Source organism: Canis lupus, chromosome 24, assembly GCF_003254725.2.
Source record: "Canis lupus dingo isolate Sandy chromosome 24, ASM325472v2, whole genome shotgun sequence".
Classification (NCBI taxonomy): domain Eukaryota; kingdom Metazoa; phylum Chordata; class Mammalia; order Carnivora; family Canidae; genus Canis; species Canis lupus.
In genome coordinates, this window is record NC_064266.1 from 46,757,759 (window position 1) to 46,773,706 (window position 15,948).

General features: G+C 53.7%; 1 protein-coding gene across 8 annotated transcripts; it reads right to left on the minus strand.

The window, feature by feature from the left end:
* Window positions 1-40: 40 nt before the first annotated feature.
* Window positions 41-15,736, minus strand: TCFL5 (transcription factor like 5). Of its 8 annotated transcripts, none has more exons than XM_049100335.1 (6): window positions 14,992-15,736; window positions 13,890-14,076; window positions 13,470-13,545; window positions 11,553-11,796; window positions 9,547-9,688; window positions 41-792 (listed from the first exon to the last, which is right to left on the minus strand). In XM_049100335.1, exons 1-6 carry the CDS (start codon window positions 15,723-15,725, stop codon window positions 670-672), a joined length of 1,506 nt encoding a protein of 501 aa, XP_048956292.1. In that variant the 5' UTR covers window positions 15,726-15,736; the 3' UTR covers window positions 41-669. The 8 variants fall into 8 exon arrangements, with proteins under 8 accessions (XP_048956292.1, XP_048956290.1, XP_048956291.1 ...); XM_049100333.1 differs by having other exon boundaries at window positions 11,553-11,799; XM_049100334.1 differs by having other exon boundaries at window positions 13,470-13,548.
* Between the last annotated feature and the right edge of the window lie 212 nt (window positions 15,737-15,948).

Genomic DNA, 15,948 nt, shown 5'->3' on the forward strand with positions numbered 1-15,948 from the left:
ATTACCTGTTGTGATAAATAAAGCCACTCGTGTGAAAGCCTCAGTTCCAAACACTACAGTTTATTACACAGAAAGTAATGACAATACGAAATGAGGGCGCTGAAGTAATCCACTGTGACAGTATTTCATTTCTGGACAAAGTGCCTTCAAAGGGAGTCTCTGGAAAAGGTCCAGCGGGAAGGCTGGACAGGGACCAAGTTCCGCAAACGCGGCCCCGGGCGACTCAAGTCAGCACAGGGGGGGGAAACAAAGGAGCAAAATTTCCAAACTACTTCTAATCAAGAACAATTTAACTTGTTCCAATTGCTAAGTGGGCATATTTAAAATGTAAATAAAATAAGTAAAAAGCGGTATACCTTGGAAGACTAAGGAAATTACAAAGGATGTTAATTTTTGAAGTTATCATGTTAAGAAAACATGATGGAATCAGGCAGATAATTGAAAAGTTTCTTGCTAATTGTCAACATGTCTTCATCCCCAAATGGTCTAAGAGGACACGAATGGCTAAGTATTTTGTTCTAGACAAACATCTTTACGAAACGTCCCCACCGGAGGCCCCTCAACTCGACTCACGTGCCCCAGAGCCCGACGGCCGGGCTCCAGGACTGCGCGGACGCGCGGGGTCCCGGGCTGCAGCCGCCACTGCCGGGAACTAGCGGTCCCTTCCGGTCACTTGACGTCCATGGCCGGGCTGCTCTGTAGGCTCTCCTGTGCGGGACGCGCCACCAAGGAGTCCGGTCTGGTCAACTTGAGCCTTCTGCCAGTTTTACCGCAAAACACACTCTCGAATTCCTGAAGTTGAGAAACAACCATTAATGCCCTAAATTCACAGACCTGGAAACCATCTAAGAAACACAAAAGGCCGGGGGGGGGGGGGGGGGGGGATGCCTGGCTGGCTCAGTCAGTGGAGACGTGCGGCTCTGAACCTTAGGTCATGACTTCGAGCCCCATGCTGGGTATAGAGCACTTAAAATGAATAAAAATTTTAAAAACTAAAAATATACAACAGGCTGAAATTAGGAGCTAAACTACTTTATGTAAAGGTGTCATCCAGGAACTCATATCTCATAAGGGGTGTATGTGATAAAATCAAGAATTCAAACATCTTTCTCACATTTACACATATTGTTAATTTTCTAATGGATTCCCATAATGCCTGTCCATATCATAAAGCCAAGCCTTCTTTATTTAAAAACAAGCAGTCATACTTGTTTTTTTAAAGATTTTATTTATTCATAAGAGACACAGAGAGGGGGGGGGGGGCAGGGACACAGGCAGAGGGAGAAGCAGGCTCCATGCAGGGAGCCCAATGTGGGGCTCAATCCCGGGACCCCAGGATCACGACCTGAGCCGAAGGCAGATGCTCAACCACTGAACCACCCAGGGGTCCCATATTTTTTTAATGTAGTAAGGTCTACATACTACTTTACCGTTTTAACCACGTCTGAGTGTTGGGTGGGCTGCATCCAGCCCGTGCACAGTTGCACAGCAGCACTACCATCCGTCTCCAGAACTTTCCATCACCCCACAGACACCATGCCCACCACGTACCCCACGCACACCGGGGAGTGCTCCGTGGCAGGCCTGGCGTCAGGGGCCGGCTCTGTAAGACTCAGCTGGCTCGGGGAGCCTGGCAGGGCCGCCCTTGCTCCCGCAGCTCTGCCCCAGCTTCAACGGCGGGGTCGGGCTGGGCCATCCTGAGCACGCGGGGCAGCCCCAAGCTCAGGAGAGCAGCCAAGTGCAAGCAGCAGCCTGAGCTCTGAGCTCCTTGGCCTCTGCCTGCAAAACAAAGATCAGAGGTCTGCAAGATGCGCAAGCTGGGAAACCCTAGGACATCAATGAAGGGTGGGGGAGAAAGAAAGGGAGCCATCGTGAGGAGACCAAGGTCTGGCTGAGATCTGGGGAGCTGCTTTACAACGTCCCGCGCACTGGAACTAGAGGGTGTTGTGCTGAGCGAGGGAAAGCCAATCAGAAACACAGGAGCTCACTCACATGCGGAATTTAAGAAACAAAACAGGATCGAGGTGGAAGGGAGGAGAAAATAAAGAGGCCAAGCTCTAGGGAACAAACTGAGGGCCGCTGGGGGGCAGGGAGGGGGCAACGGGGGAGGGGCACGGGGGCCGCGGGGTCTTGAGCCCTGGGTGTGACAAGCAACTGATGAATCATTGAGCTCCACCTCTGACACCAATAATACATTATATGTTAATTAATTGAATTAAAAAAAAAAACCTCCAGCGAGGGTGGCAGGACGAGGGTGCAGGCAGGCGTCCCAGTGTCTGCGGCAGACCTCCCGGAACACCCCCTTACCTGGGCCTGGATAAATTTCCCAAAGTTTTTTTAAAACACCACATTCTTCTACAACTAAATTTATGTTTATAGATTTTTCTGTTACGGTACAAAATATGCCACATGAAACTTTCCATTTTAGCCACTGCAGGTGGTTTTCTCCAGGGGCGTTAACTACCTTCACCATATTGTGTGACCACAACTTCAGACGTCGTCATCCCCCAGACACTCCGTCCTCATGGAGCACTGACCCCCGCCCGCCCCCACCCCGCATCCCACTTTCCGTCCCTAGGAATTGGACACAGAAGTGGACTCATTTAGCATCTGTCCTTTTGTGACGGTTTCCTTGGCTCACAAGAGCGTCCTCTGGTCCACACACTGCGGCAGGCACCGGAGCGCTTCCCTGGCCGAAGCCTACGCCGCGCGCACACACGTTACTTATCCCCTCCTCTGCTGACGGTCACTCGGGCGCTCCCACGTCTTGGCCACTGTGAATAGCGCTGTTGAGAACAAAGTGTCCATCTGGGTCCCCGCTTTCAGTCCTTCTGGGCACCTACTCGCGAGTGGAACTGCTGGGTCACGTGGTAATTCTAATTTTTTGCAAACTATCACACGACTTTCCTCCGCCGCCACGTTACATTCCCAGACTTGCTCTTGCCATTTGTCACAGCCACACCTGGCGTCTCAGCTGTGACGTGTATGAAGGGGCACATCCACTTGGCTGGCATCTCCCTGATGAACGGAGGTGCTGGGCATCTGTTCCTGGACCTGTTGGCCATTTGTTTATCTTCTTTGGAAAAAAGTATTCAAGTCCTTTGCCTGTTTTGAATCGTGCTGCCTGCCTGTTGCTGCGCTGTAATGGGCTTATACTGGCTTCGTGTCCGGGGGAAGCAGAAGTACTCTGCTGCGCCAGGAAACCCGCGAACCTCCTGGATGGCTGGACACGTGCCTGTCCGCTGTCAAAGTGGCGTCTGCCCGACGCCACCTGCCATCGGCAACTACCACCTGCGCTCAGGAGCTATGCCTGCACGTATCTCTAATTCTCTTCCCAAACTTTAAACGGTTTTAGGGTCTCCATGCAGCTGAAGATGAACCACACTTTGACCATTTCCTATATGGAAATGACACTCAAAGCCCAAATATAAAATATTTGCCTATATTTGAGAAGGTACAATTTACCTTCGGGAATTACACAAAAGTCACAAGGAGGGAAACCATCATTTCTGACGTAAGAAAGGACTCCAGAGAGATCCCGAACGACGTGCACACGGTGAGGCCGGCGCTGGGCGTCCCCCTGCGGTGAGCACTTCGCCAGCAGCAGGGAAGCCACCGTGTGGTCTGGGTTCTCCAGGGACCCGCCACCTCCTGGACGGGGCCGAGGAAGCCGGCAGCTGCTGTCCTTCTCCCTCCACCAGCATCTGTTTCAGTGAAATGATAGACTTGCGAGGGAGTCTTAAAACGAATCAGAACACCCTGTGGTGGTGTCCGGCCAAAGCCGACATTCGCCTCAGATCTGTGGGGAGGAGAATGCCAAATAGAAAGTGGCTTCCTTGGGGCGGCTGCCTGGCTCAGTAGGAAGAGCGGGAGATGCTGACCTTGGAGTCGTGAGCTCAGGCCCCACGTTGGGTATGGAGAGGACATAACTAAAAGTAAACTAAAGAAAATGAGGTGGATACATATATTTCTAAAGATCTTACTTATTTGAGTGAGTGAGTGAGAGAGCATGAACGAGGGGAGGGGCAGCGGGAGAAGCAGGGAGCCCCATGTGGGCTCATGACCTGAGCTGAAGGTAGGCGCTTCACCCACTGAGCACCCCCGGCGCCCCAGAAAGTGTACTTCTTGGAAGGAGAGAGTGGGGGCTCTAATCCCACGTGGAAGAGCTGCGCCAGGAAGGGGGGAGGCGGAGGACAGCAGGCGGACACACGCACCTGACGGGGCTGCCCCAGCTGGGCAAGCGGTCGGGGCCAGGCCGTGCCTCTTGGAGCAGGCCTGCCAGGCAAGAGGAGGAGAGCAAAGTGTCTCAATCGCCAGCATCATCTCACCCTAACACAATTCACCAGCGAAGAACACGCATTCTTTTCAAATAAACACGGAACTTTTAATAATTGACCACAGAAGAGGTCACGATGGGAGTCTCCACAAACTTTCAAAAGCCATTTCTTTATACAGACCATCCTCACTGATGACATCATAAAAAATGTGAAAAACAGACCAAAAGCTTTTATACCCAAGATATCAGAAAGAATAAACCTTAAAAAAAAAAATAAAGAAGGTAACTAAGATTTTAAAACAACATAAAAGCAGATTATGGTAGAAAAAACCCTAGCACTGCCTCGGCCCGCTCCCCGAGGCCAGGACACGCGAGGCCTCGGGAAGGATGAAGGCCTAGAGAGGACGGAGCGGCTCCAGCACCAGCAGAGCCCGTGCGCTGGCCGCGGCCGCCGCAGGGAGCTTCTCCTCCCGCCGTGCCCACCCCACAGGCCACCGTCCCACCTTCAGGAGCCAGCGAGGGGGGGTCTCTTGTGCAGGCGTGGGGCACCTCTCAATACGGGACCGGCGGGCCCTGCACGCCAACTGGACGCCGTCAGTCCCTCGGCCGCGCCCCCCAGGACTGTGGACTGATTTGGGGCCGAGAACCCCTGGGGCCGGGAGTTCTCACAGCCTCACAGCACAGAGTGCAGGCCGTGAAGGGAACGTGGGCCAAGGGCCGGCGGCTTCAGGGGGGACAGGAGCGAGGGGCGGCCCCCAGCCCTGCCGAGCTCCACGACCCAGCAGAATCGGGGATTCTGGACTGGATCCCGACGGGGAAAGTCATAGAGGACATTACTGGGCCAATAGGCAAAATCTAAATGCTGACCCCGAGCCGGACGACCACATGAAAGCAAGGTTAAATTTCCTGATTTTAGCACGTAAGAAGATAACGTATCTCCCTGTAAGATAAACACGAATATTTACGGATCTTCGATTCACTGTTAAATGGTTCAAAAAATATATGAGAGATGAAGCATGACACAACAAATGGGTTAAAATGTCAATACCTGGTGACTTGGGGTGAGTCTGGGGGGACACAGAGCTCCTCATACCATTCTAATTTTTCTAAGTTTCAAATTCTATCAAAATTTCCCATAGAACACAAGTCATCTAAATTCAGAAATCTGGGGCACCTGGGCGGCTCAGTGGTTGAGCGCCTGCCTTCAGCTCAGGACGTGACCCCGGGGCCTGGGATGGAGTCCCATGTTGGGATCCCTGCATGGAGCCTGCTTCTCCCTCTGCCTGTGTCTCTCAGGGATGAATGAATAAATAAATACATTAAATAAATAAATAAAATACAAAGATTTTCTAGGAGACGCCTGCAGACACTGGTGCCTATAACGACTGTGAAATTATGCAGCAAACGTGAGTGCGTGAGGGGAAAACGGTTGGCCCAGGGGTCAGGTGGGGGCATCAGGTACCATCGTGCTCTATGTCTGTTCCTTAGGAAAAGAACACAAAGTGACCTGAAACTAACAGAACACTGTACGATAATGACACTGGAACTAAAATGGAATTAAAAAAAAAAAAAAAAAAGACAAGATAAAGAGCACCAAGGGGACCAGCCATTGGCTGACAATGACCAGACCCCTCTACTGATGGCCTTCTGGACATCACTTGACACCTGCTGGGCACTGAAACTGCAGCACGTCTGAGACAGAGGCTGGACCCCCCCTGTGAACCCCATGTCCCCCGTGCGGTCAGCACCATCCACCCAGCTGGGCGAGCCAGGTCCCTGTCCCCCGTCCTGCCCTCCCGCTGCCTACTGCCCCTGGCCAGCCCCGGTTTCGCCTCTACGCCTGCCCACCTCAACCTCTACTTCCAGGGTGACCTTGGAAAACATCAATCAGACGGTACCTGTGGAGACAGCACAACAGGCCTCCCTGGAGACGGGGTCGGGCCACCTCGGGGGCTTGCGAGCTGCAGCCGAGCGACATAGGCAGAAAGACTTACGTGGCGAGGGGGGCCGCCGCCACAGCTCCCTGCCCCAGCAACACTGCACTGGCCACAGCCTGCGCTAGTGGAAAACCACCACAACCACCAAAACCCCCTTCTCCAGCAGACTTCCGTCCAAAACAACCGCCCTGATTCCTCCCTAAAACCTAAGAAAGCTGGCCTTCCCTGTCTCTTGGGGCTTGCATGTGTACACTCCAGCTTGGGTATCCTGAATTGCAGTTCCTGTATTCCCCAATAAACTCATTTTGCTAGTAAAATCACTGACTTTTATTTTATTTTTTTAAGATTGCATTTATTTTTTATTCATGACAGAGAGAGAGAGAGAGAGAGGGGCAGAGACACAGGCAGAGGGAGGAGCAGGCTCCATGCAAGGAGCCGGATGTGGGACTTGATCCCGGGACTCCAGGATCACACCCTGGGCCAAAGGCAGGCATCACTGGCTATTTTAAGGTTGACATGCCACTGCTACCTAAAACCCTCCAGAGCCCTCGACATCCAACCTAAGGAGCCCCCTCTGCAGGCAGGGCCCGCAGAGCAGCTCTCCTCCTCGGGACAGGACGGAGACACCTGAGCACCAACCACGTCACCAGCACTGTCTCGGTCTCATTCAAAGGATGATCCCCAGCATCTCGAACATAATAAGCCTGGGTAGAGTGATCTGTGGAATGAAAATATATACTAAAACGATTTAGGAAAATCGTTTAAAACACTCACATAGGTGCGCCTGGGTGGCTCAGTGGGTGAAGCATCTGTCTTTGGATCAGGTCATCGTCTCAGGGTCCTGGGATCAAGTCCAGCGTCGGGCTCCCTGCTCAGTGGGGAGTGTGCTTCTCCCTCCTGCACCCCCACCCCCGCTCACTCTCTCACAAATAAATAAATAAAATATAAACAAATAACAAAATTCTCATGTGTCTTATCTGTAAAAACACAACTACACAAATCAGAGAGACCAGTTACTAAGAAAATAGCCATAGACCCTGCTTGGGGAGTTATGTGCTAATCCCAACAACATGTCCCCGACATCTACTGCAGCCTGTTTCTTTCTCTCTTTTTTTTTTAAAGATTTATTTATTTATTTATGATAGACATAGAAAAAGAGAGAGAGAGAGGCAGAGACACAGGAGGAGGGAGAAGCAGGCTCCATGCAGGGAGCCCGACGTGGGACTCGATCCCAGGACTCTAGGATCGCGCCCTGGGCCAAAGGCAGGCGCTAAACCTCTGAGCCCCCCAGGGATTCCTGCAGCCTGTTTCTTGACACCTCCTAACTCTGATCCAGAAACAATCTACACATTCAATGTAATTAAGCTTCAGAAATACCCAGGAAACATAACACATATGGAATACAAAATATAGTACCCATAAGTTTTAGCTTCTTTAACCTCTGAATATATACAAAGACAGTTAACAAATTTTTTGTTGTAAGCACCTTCATCATGAATGAATTATATCAATAATTCACTATTAATAGGTACACAAAGCTAAACGTTAAGTCGTTTTCAAAAACATAAAAGCTTTTCTCCAAAGAAGACACCCAGGTGGGGAACAGGCACACAAAAAGATGCTCCACATCCCTCGGCATCAGGGAAACGCAAGTCAAAACCACCATGAGATCCCGCCTCCCACCTATCAGAATAGGTAAAGTTAACACGTTAGGAAACAACAGATGTTGGTGAGGATTTAGAGAAAGGGGAGCCCTCTCACGCTGCTGGTGGGGATGCGGGCTGGTGCAGACGCTCTGGAGATCAGCGTGGAGGGTCCTCAAAGAGTTACAAACAGAGCCACCCTACGACCCAGCAATGGCACTACTGGGTATTTACCCCAAAGGGTACAAAAATGCAGATTAGAAGGGGCTCCTGTATCCCAACGTTTACAGCAGCAATGCCCACAGCCAAACTGTGGAAAGACAAAGACAATTAAATACATTATCTCACTCATACGTGGAATTTAAACAAACAAAACAGATGAGCAAAGGGAAAAAAGAAAGACAAAGCAAGAAACAGAATCTTAACCCTAGTGAACACACGGAAGGTCACCAGAGGGCAGGGCTGGGGGCTGAAGGAGCGCACCTGTTGTGATGAGCACCAGGTGAGGTATGGAAGTGCGGGGCCACTGTATTGTACCCCTGAAACTAATATTACGCTGTATTAAATGGCTGGAGTTAAGATTTAAAAAGCGATAAAAATATACATAAAAGCTTTATTTTGATTAAACTTAACAGTCTGCCTCTAACAAATAACATCAAAGAGTACCTGTATGATAAACATAAATGATCTAATCAGGAGGAATGTGACACAAATGTCACTCAATCGCGATCACACGTACAATGAAACCCCACAGCTCACGTACCGTGAGGACCACGCGGAGTCAGAGGGGGCAACAGAAACACAGACCCCCGCCAGGATCTGGACACAGCAGGCTCTTTTTAAAAGGCTCCCATGAGTGTGCACCCACCTCAGCTCGGTCCCTAACAGATGCTGCGGCCACACAGCGGCTTCGACAGCACCAGAATCAGGGTGCGCTGGTTTCACCTGAGGCCTCATCGGCACTCCCCCTGACCACCAGCACGCCGACGCCGGTACCTGGAGTCGAGGCCCCCCGGGGCAGAGCACTGAAGCCAAGGCAGTGAACGCCTCCGTCCCTCCATCTGAGCCACCAAGGAGGGGGCAGCCGGACTCCCACTCACACCACGTGTTCCGTCCCCCACGAGCCGCACTCACGCGCTGGGATTGCCCCTGGGGCCAAACAGACAGGGTCAGGGCAGTGCCGGCTGCCCGAGGAGCCAGGTGCTCGGGCCCCAAAGCCCCCACGTCATCCCGTCACCCAGCGTGTGAAAGGGTCTCTCTTCTCCGTCTTTGAATGCATTTGAATTTCAGACTGCTTCACGTTTATCTGCCTCTCTCCCCTCCTTAATTCTTAACTATTCTTGTTTTGTCCCTTCACAGAGTTCTCAGAGGCTGAAAATGTCATCACCCCTGAAGCCCCTTCAAGCCCCATACAAGCTGCTGCATACGGCAGGTGCTCAACGTGTTATCTGACGACTGCTACCAGTCACTTGGTGAGTCACTTGGTGAGTGAACCAACCCAGGCTGTGATTATTACTGTGGTAAATGGTGAGTTACCACATTAACGAGCGGAGCTCGTTCCCAGTGAACTCAGTATCTGACGCTGGATTCCAGGGAACAAAGGACACTCTGGGATACCTTAGGGAAAAAACGATAAATAAGATCACTGAAAACATTCGTAAAATTCTGATAATCTGCCCTGAACACTGACCTTTTTCAGAGAATCTCCATGTCTTTCCTGAATGTACTTTAGAAACGCTGTGGTCCACTGCAGGGTGGTCGCCTTATCCGTCTCCGCGTTGCAGAACGGGACTAAAAGGTTCAGCTCATCACAGCAAATGCGGATTCTGCGCCTACAGTCAAAACCCAAAGTAATCAAGCTGAGAAGTGGAAGCAAACGTCTCCCGGCCTGGCACCGGGGCTCGGGGACCGCGCTCCGCTGGTACCGCAGGGCCGTCCTGCTGCAGGCTCCTCCCCACAGACTTCTCATGGGCCAGGAGCAAGGGCCAGGTTCAAGTCTCTAGACCAGGGATGGAGCCAAACCCCCAAAACTGGAAGCAAAATTCTGTGTGTGCTTTTTCTGGGTAGATGTTTTTTCACTCAAAAGTTACCACCCCACTCTCCATGTGCCAAGGAACTCACCCACAGCTAGAGGTCAAGCTCTGATCTCCAAGGGGGTCCCGGTTCAAAAAAGGATCACAGACTACCAGCCTGCTAACGTCCTGAAACCCCGTCTCTTTAGAGGTAATTCTTTTTTAGAGAGATAAGTTAAATCACAAGTTGAGTCTTACGATTAGGCCATTTTAAGTCTCACGGATGATACTCAGTGTAATGCCAGGTCCTAGAGAAGCTGACACGGAGAAGCTTGCGCAGCACGACCCTTGATGCCCACCTTCCCACATGCACACTTGGGCTCTGACGTGGCAACCTCATAAGGCCAACACGACAGCTGGCATTTTGACGCGTTCTCGAACTTCTAGACAGAGCCAGACCCTTTTCACACCCATGTGTTTGACTGCAGGACGTAGCTCTACTTTACAGACAAGAGCCGGAGAGGTGGTGAGCCTGCAGTGTGTGAACCTAGGGAATGTCAGGGTGTCCACACACGGTGTAAGGGTCCTACACGTAAGTACTCAGTAAATGTGGATGAAACGCCAGAGTAGGAAAGCTCTTCTTCATTGTTCACACAACATCCTTCAGAGAGACAGAGAGAGAGACAGAGAGAGAGAGACTGTGTGTGTGTGTACAGGTCTAAGAACGATCACTGGCTGGCTAGCTAGCTGGAATATCCCATAAAAAGAAATAAATTGCCTTAGGTCAACCCTGGAGCTTCCAAGTTGAGTATTTGCCTTGCCCCGTGCTATAGAAAGGAAACTGGTCCAAAGTACCCCGCAAATGATTCAGTTAATTAACTTAAAGAAACATCAGGTAAAAACCCACCTGAAACAGAGAAAAATTAACCACCTTTTGGTTCTACATGAAATCTAAATAAATTCTGCAAATAAAACGACCTAAATAACAGTTTTACACCCCTTCTTCCCCAACATTCTTAGAAGAACCAGGCAAAGCCGGTGCCCTGGTGTGCAGCCCAGCTGTCTGCTGGAGGCCCACTCACGAGGCCGGCCCCTGAGGCCTCTGGGAACTGGGATTTCAGGAGGGTTCCCAGCACCATTAGTTAGGTGCCTAACTGTGCTTAAAATGTCTGTACAAACAACAGGGCTCATGCTGAGCGCTGGCTCTCCTTCTGGGGGCCCGGGGTTTGGCGGCTCGCCAGGTAGGGAATGCCTCCATGACCCGCCCCGCCAGGGCAATCTCGGGGCACCGTGTCTCTCGCGAGCGTTCCCAGCTGGCAACATTTTCCCCGGCTCGGGACCCGGTGCTGGGGGAGCGGAGTGCATCTGGGAGTCCCCTGGGAGGGGACACCTGGGAGCTCGCCTCTGGCTCCCTGGACTCCTCCCCAGGCACCTTTGCTAAGTTTGCTGTGTCCTTTCTCTGTAATAATTCAAAGCCGTAAGTCTTCGTAATGAATCCTCAAGCCTAGGGGTGATCCTGGGGACCCCGATCCACCTAGCAAAACAAAGTCAACATTTACTCTGGCCACTCTTCTCCACTTTGCACACATTTTGAAATAGCTAAACTACTGTTCATGACTAACTTGCCGATTACGGCTAGTACCTATAGTAAACTTGCGTGTTGACGAGCAATCACACGCATTACCTTCTATCTCTTTCCATGCGGTTGTGCCTCTCCCTACGCTGCGACCTTCCTCCCTGGGGCCCGCTCTGGGTCTGCTCCCCGAGGTTTGCCTGCGAGGACTCCGCGGGCGGCCAAGCGCCCTGTGTGGCGGTGGAGCCTTCGCCCACGTTCTGAATCTCTCCAAGGGCTCTTCGTTCTACATTTGTGTCCAGCTGACGTATTCTACTCCGATTCCTCTTATTTATGGCTTGCTTACATAGCGCTTCTTCTTTGCAAAAGAAGAAAAAAGTGGTATTTTAATTTTTTATTTAATTTAACTTGTCCCCGTTAATGCTGAACGTATTTTGTGGCATTTTTCAGTCCAAAATAGACACGTGAACAGGCAAGGAACACCCAGAATGGAACGGGAAGAGCTGTACCCACTACAGTAACTGGTGCAAGCAAGCAGTTAGCACAAAGCTCCAAGCTCCAAACCACAACAGTGAACATAAATCTTTAAAACACTGAGTATTATGTACTCAGTACATAACCTTGTCAAAGTCCCTTTTCTCATCAACAGGAGTTAGCTGCCACCTATGAATAGAGAAACCAAGACTTGTTCGATTTTTCTGATGTTCAGAATGGGGAAAAAAAAAACCCAAAAACCGTTCTCCCAAGGATTTTCTTTTATACAATTATTCAAACGTGACAGCCGGTACTCTCCCTGCCATGCTCAGAAGAGGACAAGACCTAAGTGCCTGATGGTTACATGTGCCCTCAGCTGACAAGTGATTCCGCCCACGGGAGGAGGAGTCACACCACAGCTCTTACTCATGCTAGAGGAACACGGCAAATCCCACCACTCGGAGAACCGCCGGCGCCTAACTAGCATGCGCGCTGATGTGCCTTCCCGAGACGCCAAACAAAACCAGAGTCTCTGTGGCAAGAGGCTCCCTACACACAACTCTCAGAACAGGACCTGCAAGGAAGACATGGCGGGGAATTCACAGCGTTGGGAATATTCTGCTCCTGAAGCTGAGGAGTTAGCACATGGTTTATTTTACTATCAGCCTTTCCCTTCGCAAATGATAGCGCATCCTTCTGTGTAAAAAAGTGCTAACGAGGAGAACGTCCCACTGCCTTGAGGAGTGCGGCACTCCATCCCGGCCCTACCCGCATCAGCTCTGGAAAAGCTTAATGTTATTTTGTTAAGCCGAAAAATAACCTGTTTGCAGGAGGAAAGGGTTTATGAGCTCGCTCTCAAGGTGAGCGAAGTCGGCCTTCAGCAGTTAATTTCTACCACTTTCTGAATCACCTTATGGCCTCTCGCTCCCAACTCAATCTGCAGATTGTCTCCTAAAGCTCCTGGTAGACTTCAGCCTCCTGCCTCACTCACGAAATATAAAATATGAAAAAATAAAACAACAACTATTAAGTGCTTTCAGCAACTTGAAGGAAACTGAAAATTCATGTAAGTCCATCATTTTCCTGTTTACAGAGGTTACTGGAAAGAAAAAGCCGCCCCTAAACTCAGTGTTTCCATACTAAGCATAAAAACAATGTCTGAGGGGCGCCTCGGTGGCTCAGTTGGTTGAGCGGCCAAGTCCTAAGTTTTGCTCAGGTCGTGATCTCAGGGTGGGATCCAGCCCCACGTCAGGCTCTATACTCAATGGGGAGTCTGCTGGAGGTTCTCTCTCTCCTCCTCCCCCACTTCCCCCTTCCCCCGCTTGTGTGCTCATTCTCTCTGAAATACATGGATAAATCTTTTAAAACAGTATCAGATGTCTGAAACTCAAAAGAATGTTCAAAAGTGTAATGACTGGGAGAAAGGGGAGGAAGAAGAGTCCCCCAAGTAGAGATACGCTTCCAAGACCACTTCATGTTCGCCCGCGGCCTCTCCCCCTCCCCACCAGGGCCAGGATGCCAGCAGGGCAGTGCTCCCTCTGCTTTATGGCTTACCTCCTACTTTAATCCAAACCTGCTCAGGCAAAGCTTTGTTTCTACTGCCCAAAGTCTGTTTAGTGGATTCAATTTCCTGCTGGTAACAGAAAGAAAATGCTCTAGGCAATCCGATGTCCTGATGCTTGGCAGCTTCGAGTATAGAACATGGGTTACCAGAGCCCTGGAGAAAACGAAGCAACAGGAAGTTTACCATCATGCACACAAATCAAATGCATCTAACCCAGGTTACGTCAAAGGTGTTAACGCAATTCGGGTAACTTCAGGCACATTGAGGATTGTAAGATTTCCCAAACCCCATCGACGCTCTTGATCTTAAAAATTATTAAGCTCGATGAAAGAAAACCAAATCCTTCGGACCTGATGAAAATAAAACCCATTTCGTACAAAAGCGCAGCACGTGACGGGCCTGTCGCTTACCTGCGTCTGTGAGAGGCTCGATCCCCCGGCCGCGGAGCAGGCATTCGCCGTGAACAGAGGGCAGGTAAACTGTAAGGCGGTGGCGGCCGCCGCGGTTTTATTTTTCACCAACGTCGTGCATTTGTTCTGCTGCTGGTGAAGAGGAACGTTCATGAATTCGGAAGGATGTCGGATAAGAGTCACCAAACTGCCAAGACAAAGGGGACCCGGAGACGCGTGAACCACGTGTGGCAGGCCGAGGGTCCCGAACGCTGCGATCACCAGCACTCTCCCGGATAGCACCGGGATTTCTAGGCAGCTCGGACCGAGCAGGATGAGCCCCCTCCTCGTGGAAACCTCTAGAGAACAGTGATCCACCAGCGATGCAGGGGACAAGCTCAAACTTCTTCCTCACAGAGGACCACGGGGCTAGACGTCACCTGACGCCAGTCTCTCTCCATCTCTTTAGGACCTTTCTCCAAAATCTGATGACTAGGGGCAAAATGGGGGAAAACCACAGGGGTGCGAGGCATAGGAAGCCGAGGCGCCACCCCAGCAGGGGCTGCTCCCCTGCAGCAGACGTGTCTGGGACGTGACCAACGGGCTGGCATCCCGGCTACAGGGTGAAGGTGCCTTGTGTCATCCAAGCCTCACAACAGGACACTTTCCTTCCCCCAAGGCTCATCTGTGTGTGGAGCCCCCCTGGCCTGATGGCCTGAGCCAGTGTGTGTGTGTGGGGGGGGGGGGGGATACGCTCCTCCTGATATTTAGGTGGATAATTCGGCGCAAAAGCTTCGGGTCCTCAGAGCGCCTGTGCACTCGGGGTGCAGAGCAGAGGGCCCGCCCGGGGTAGGCATCTGCACTCCGTCGGCTCGCGGGCACGTGCACGGGGCACCCCGCGGGGCCTGCCTCCCTGGAGACGCCGGCCAGAGGGGGCTGGGGGCCGCCGCGCACACCCAGGCCCAGCCGGGCACACAGCGGAGGCCGCAGCGGCGGCGGGGGCGGCGCACGGGGTGCACGGGCGGTGCACACCCACCGGCGGGCCCGCCCCGCGCCCCGCGCCCCCGCGCCCCCGCGCCCCCCCAGCGCCCGGCCCCCGGGAGGGCGGCGGGGGGACACCCACTTGTTGAGCGCCACGCCGGGCTCGGGGGGCTCCGCGCCGCGCGGGGCGGGCGGCGGCTCGGCGGGGATGCTGTTGAAGCGGTCCTCCAGGCGGACCCGCACGGCCGACTTGGCCCGCGCCTCGGGCGCGCCCTCCGCGTTCTCCTTGCCGCCGCCGTCGGGCACCTTGGGCCGCGGCGCTCCCGGACCCGGGCCGTCGGCGCCGGGCGTCTTCTCCGCGGGCGCGGGCGCGGGCGCGGGGGCGGCGGGCGCGGCGGGCGCGGCGGGGGCGGCGGGGGCGCCCGCCTCGCTCAGCAGCATCATGCGCAGCTCCTGGAAGTCGACGTGGCCCAGGCAGGGCGCGGCGCCCGCGAAGCCGCCGTCGGCCAGCGCGGGCGGGCACAGCACCGGGTACACGGGCGCCGCGCCCCCGCCCCCCGCCGCCGCCGCCGCCGCGCCCCCCGCCGCCGCCGCCGCGAAGCCGCCCGCCGCCGCCGCCGCCGCCGCCGCGCCCGGGGCCGCCGCCGCCAGGAAGGCCGAGCTGAGGCGCGCGTCGAGCTCGCCGTCGGCCGCCGCCGCCTCCATGTGCGAGTAGAGGATGTGCTGCAGCTGCGTGTACTCCACCTCCGTCATCTCCACCAGGCTCAGGTCGGTGGTCGTGAAGCTCAGCCCCGCCTCGCCCGGCGCCGCGTCCGCGCCCTCGGGGCCCGCCGGCCCGCCCGCCTGCGGCGGCTCCCGCGGCCCGGGGCCCGACATGCCGGCGCCAACGGCGGGGCGCGCGGGGCGGGGCCGGCGGGCACCGGGCCGGCGCGGCCTCGCCGGGCGACGTTGGGGGCGGGAAACCGCTCGGCCCGCAGCGCGCCTGCGCCGCCCCGCCCCGCAACGGAAACCCCACCCCCTGCGCGGCGGCCCCGCCCCCGGCCCCGCCCCCGCCAACCGCCCGGGCCCCGCCCCGCCCCGCCCCGCCCCCGGCCGCGGC

Bases quoted from the DNA above. Each gene is read 5' to 3' on its own strand.
- TCFL5 (XM_025470650.3), bottom strand. From the start codon at position 15,725: ATGTCGGGCCCCGGGCCGCGGGAGCCGCCGCAGGCGGGCGGGCCGGCG. The intron at 13,633-13,889 runs GTAAGCGACAGG...CGTTTTCTCCAG, and splicing joins CGAGCCTCTCACAGACGCAG to GGCTCTGGTAACCCATGTTC. The intron at 793-9,546 runs GTCAGTGTTCAG...TCTCAACTTCAG, and splicing joins ATGGAGATTCTCTGAAAAAG to GAATTCGAGAGTGTGTTTTG.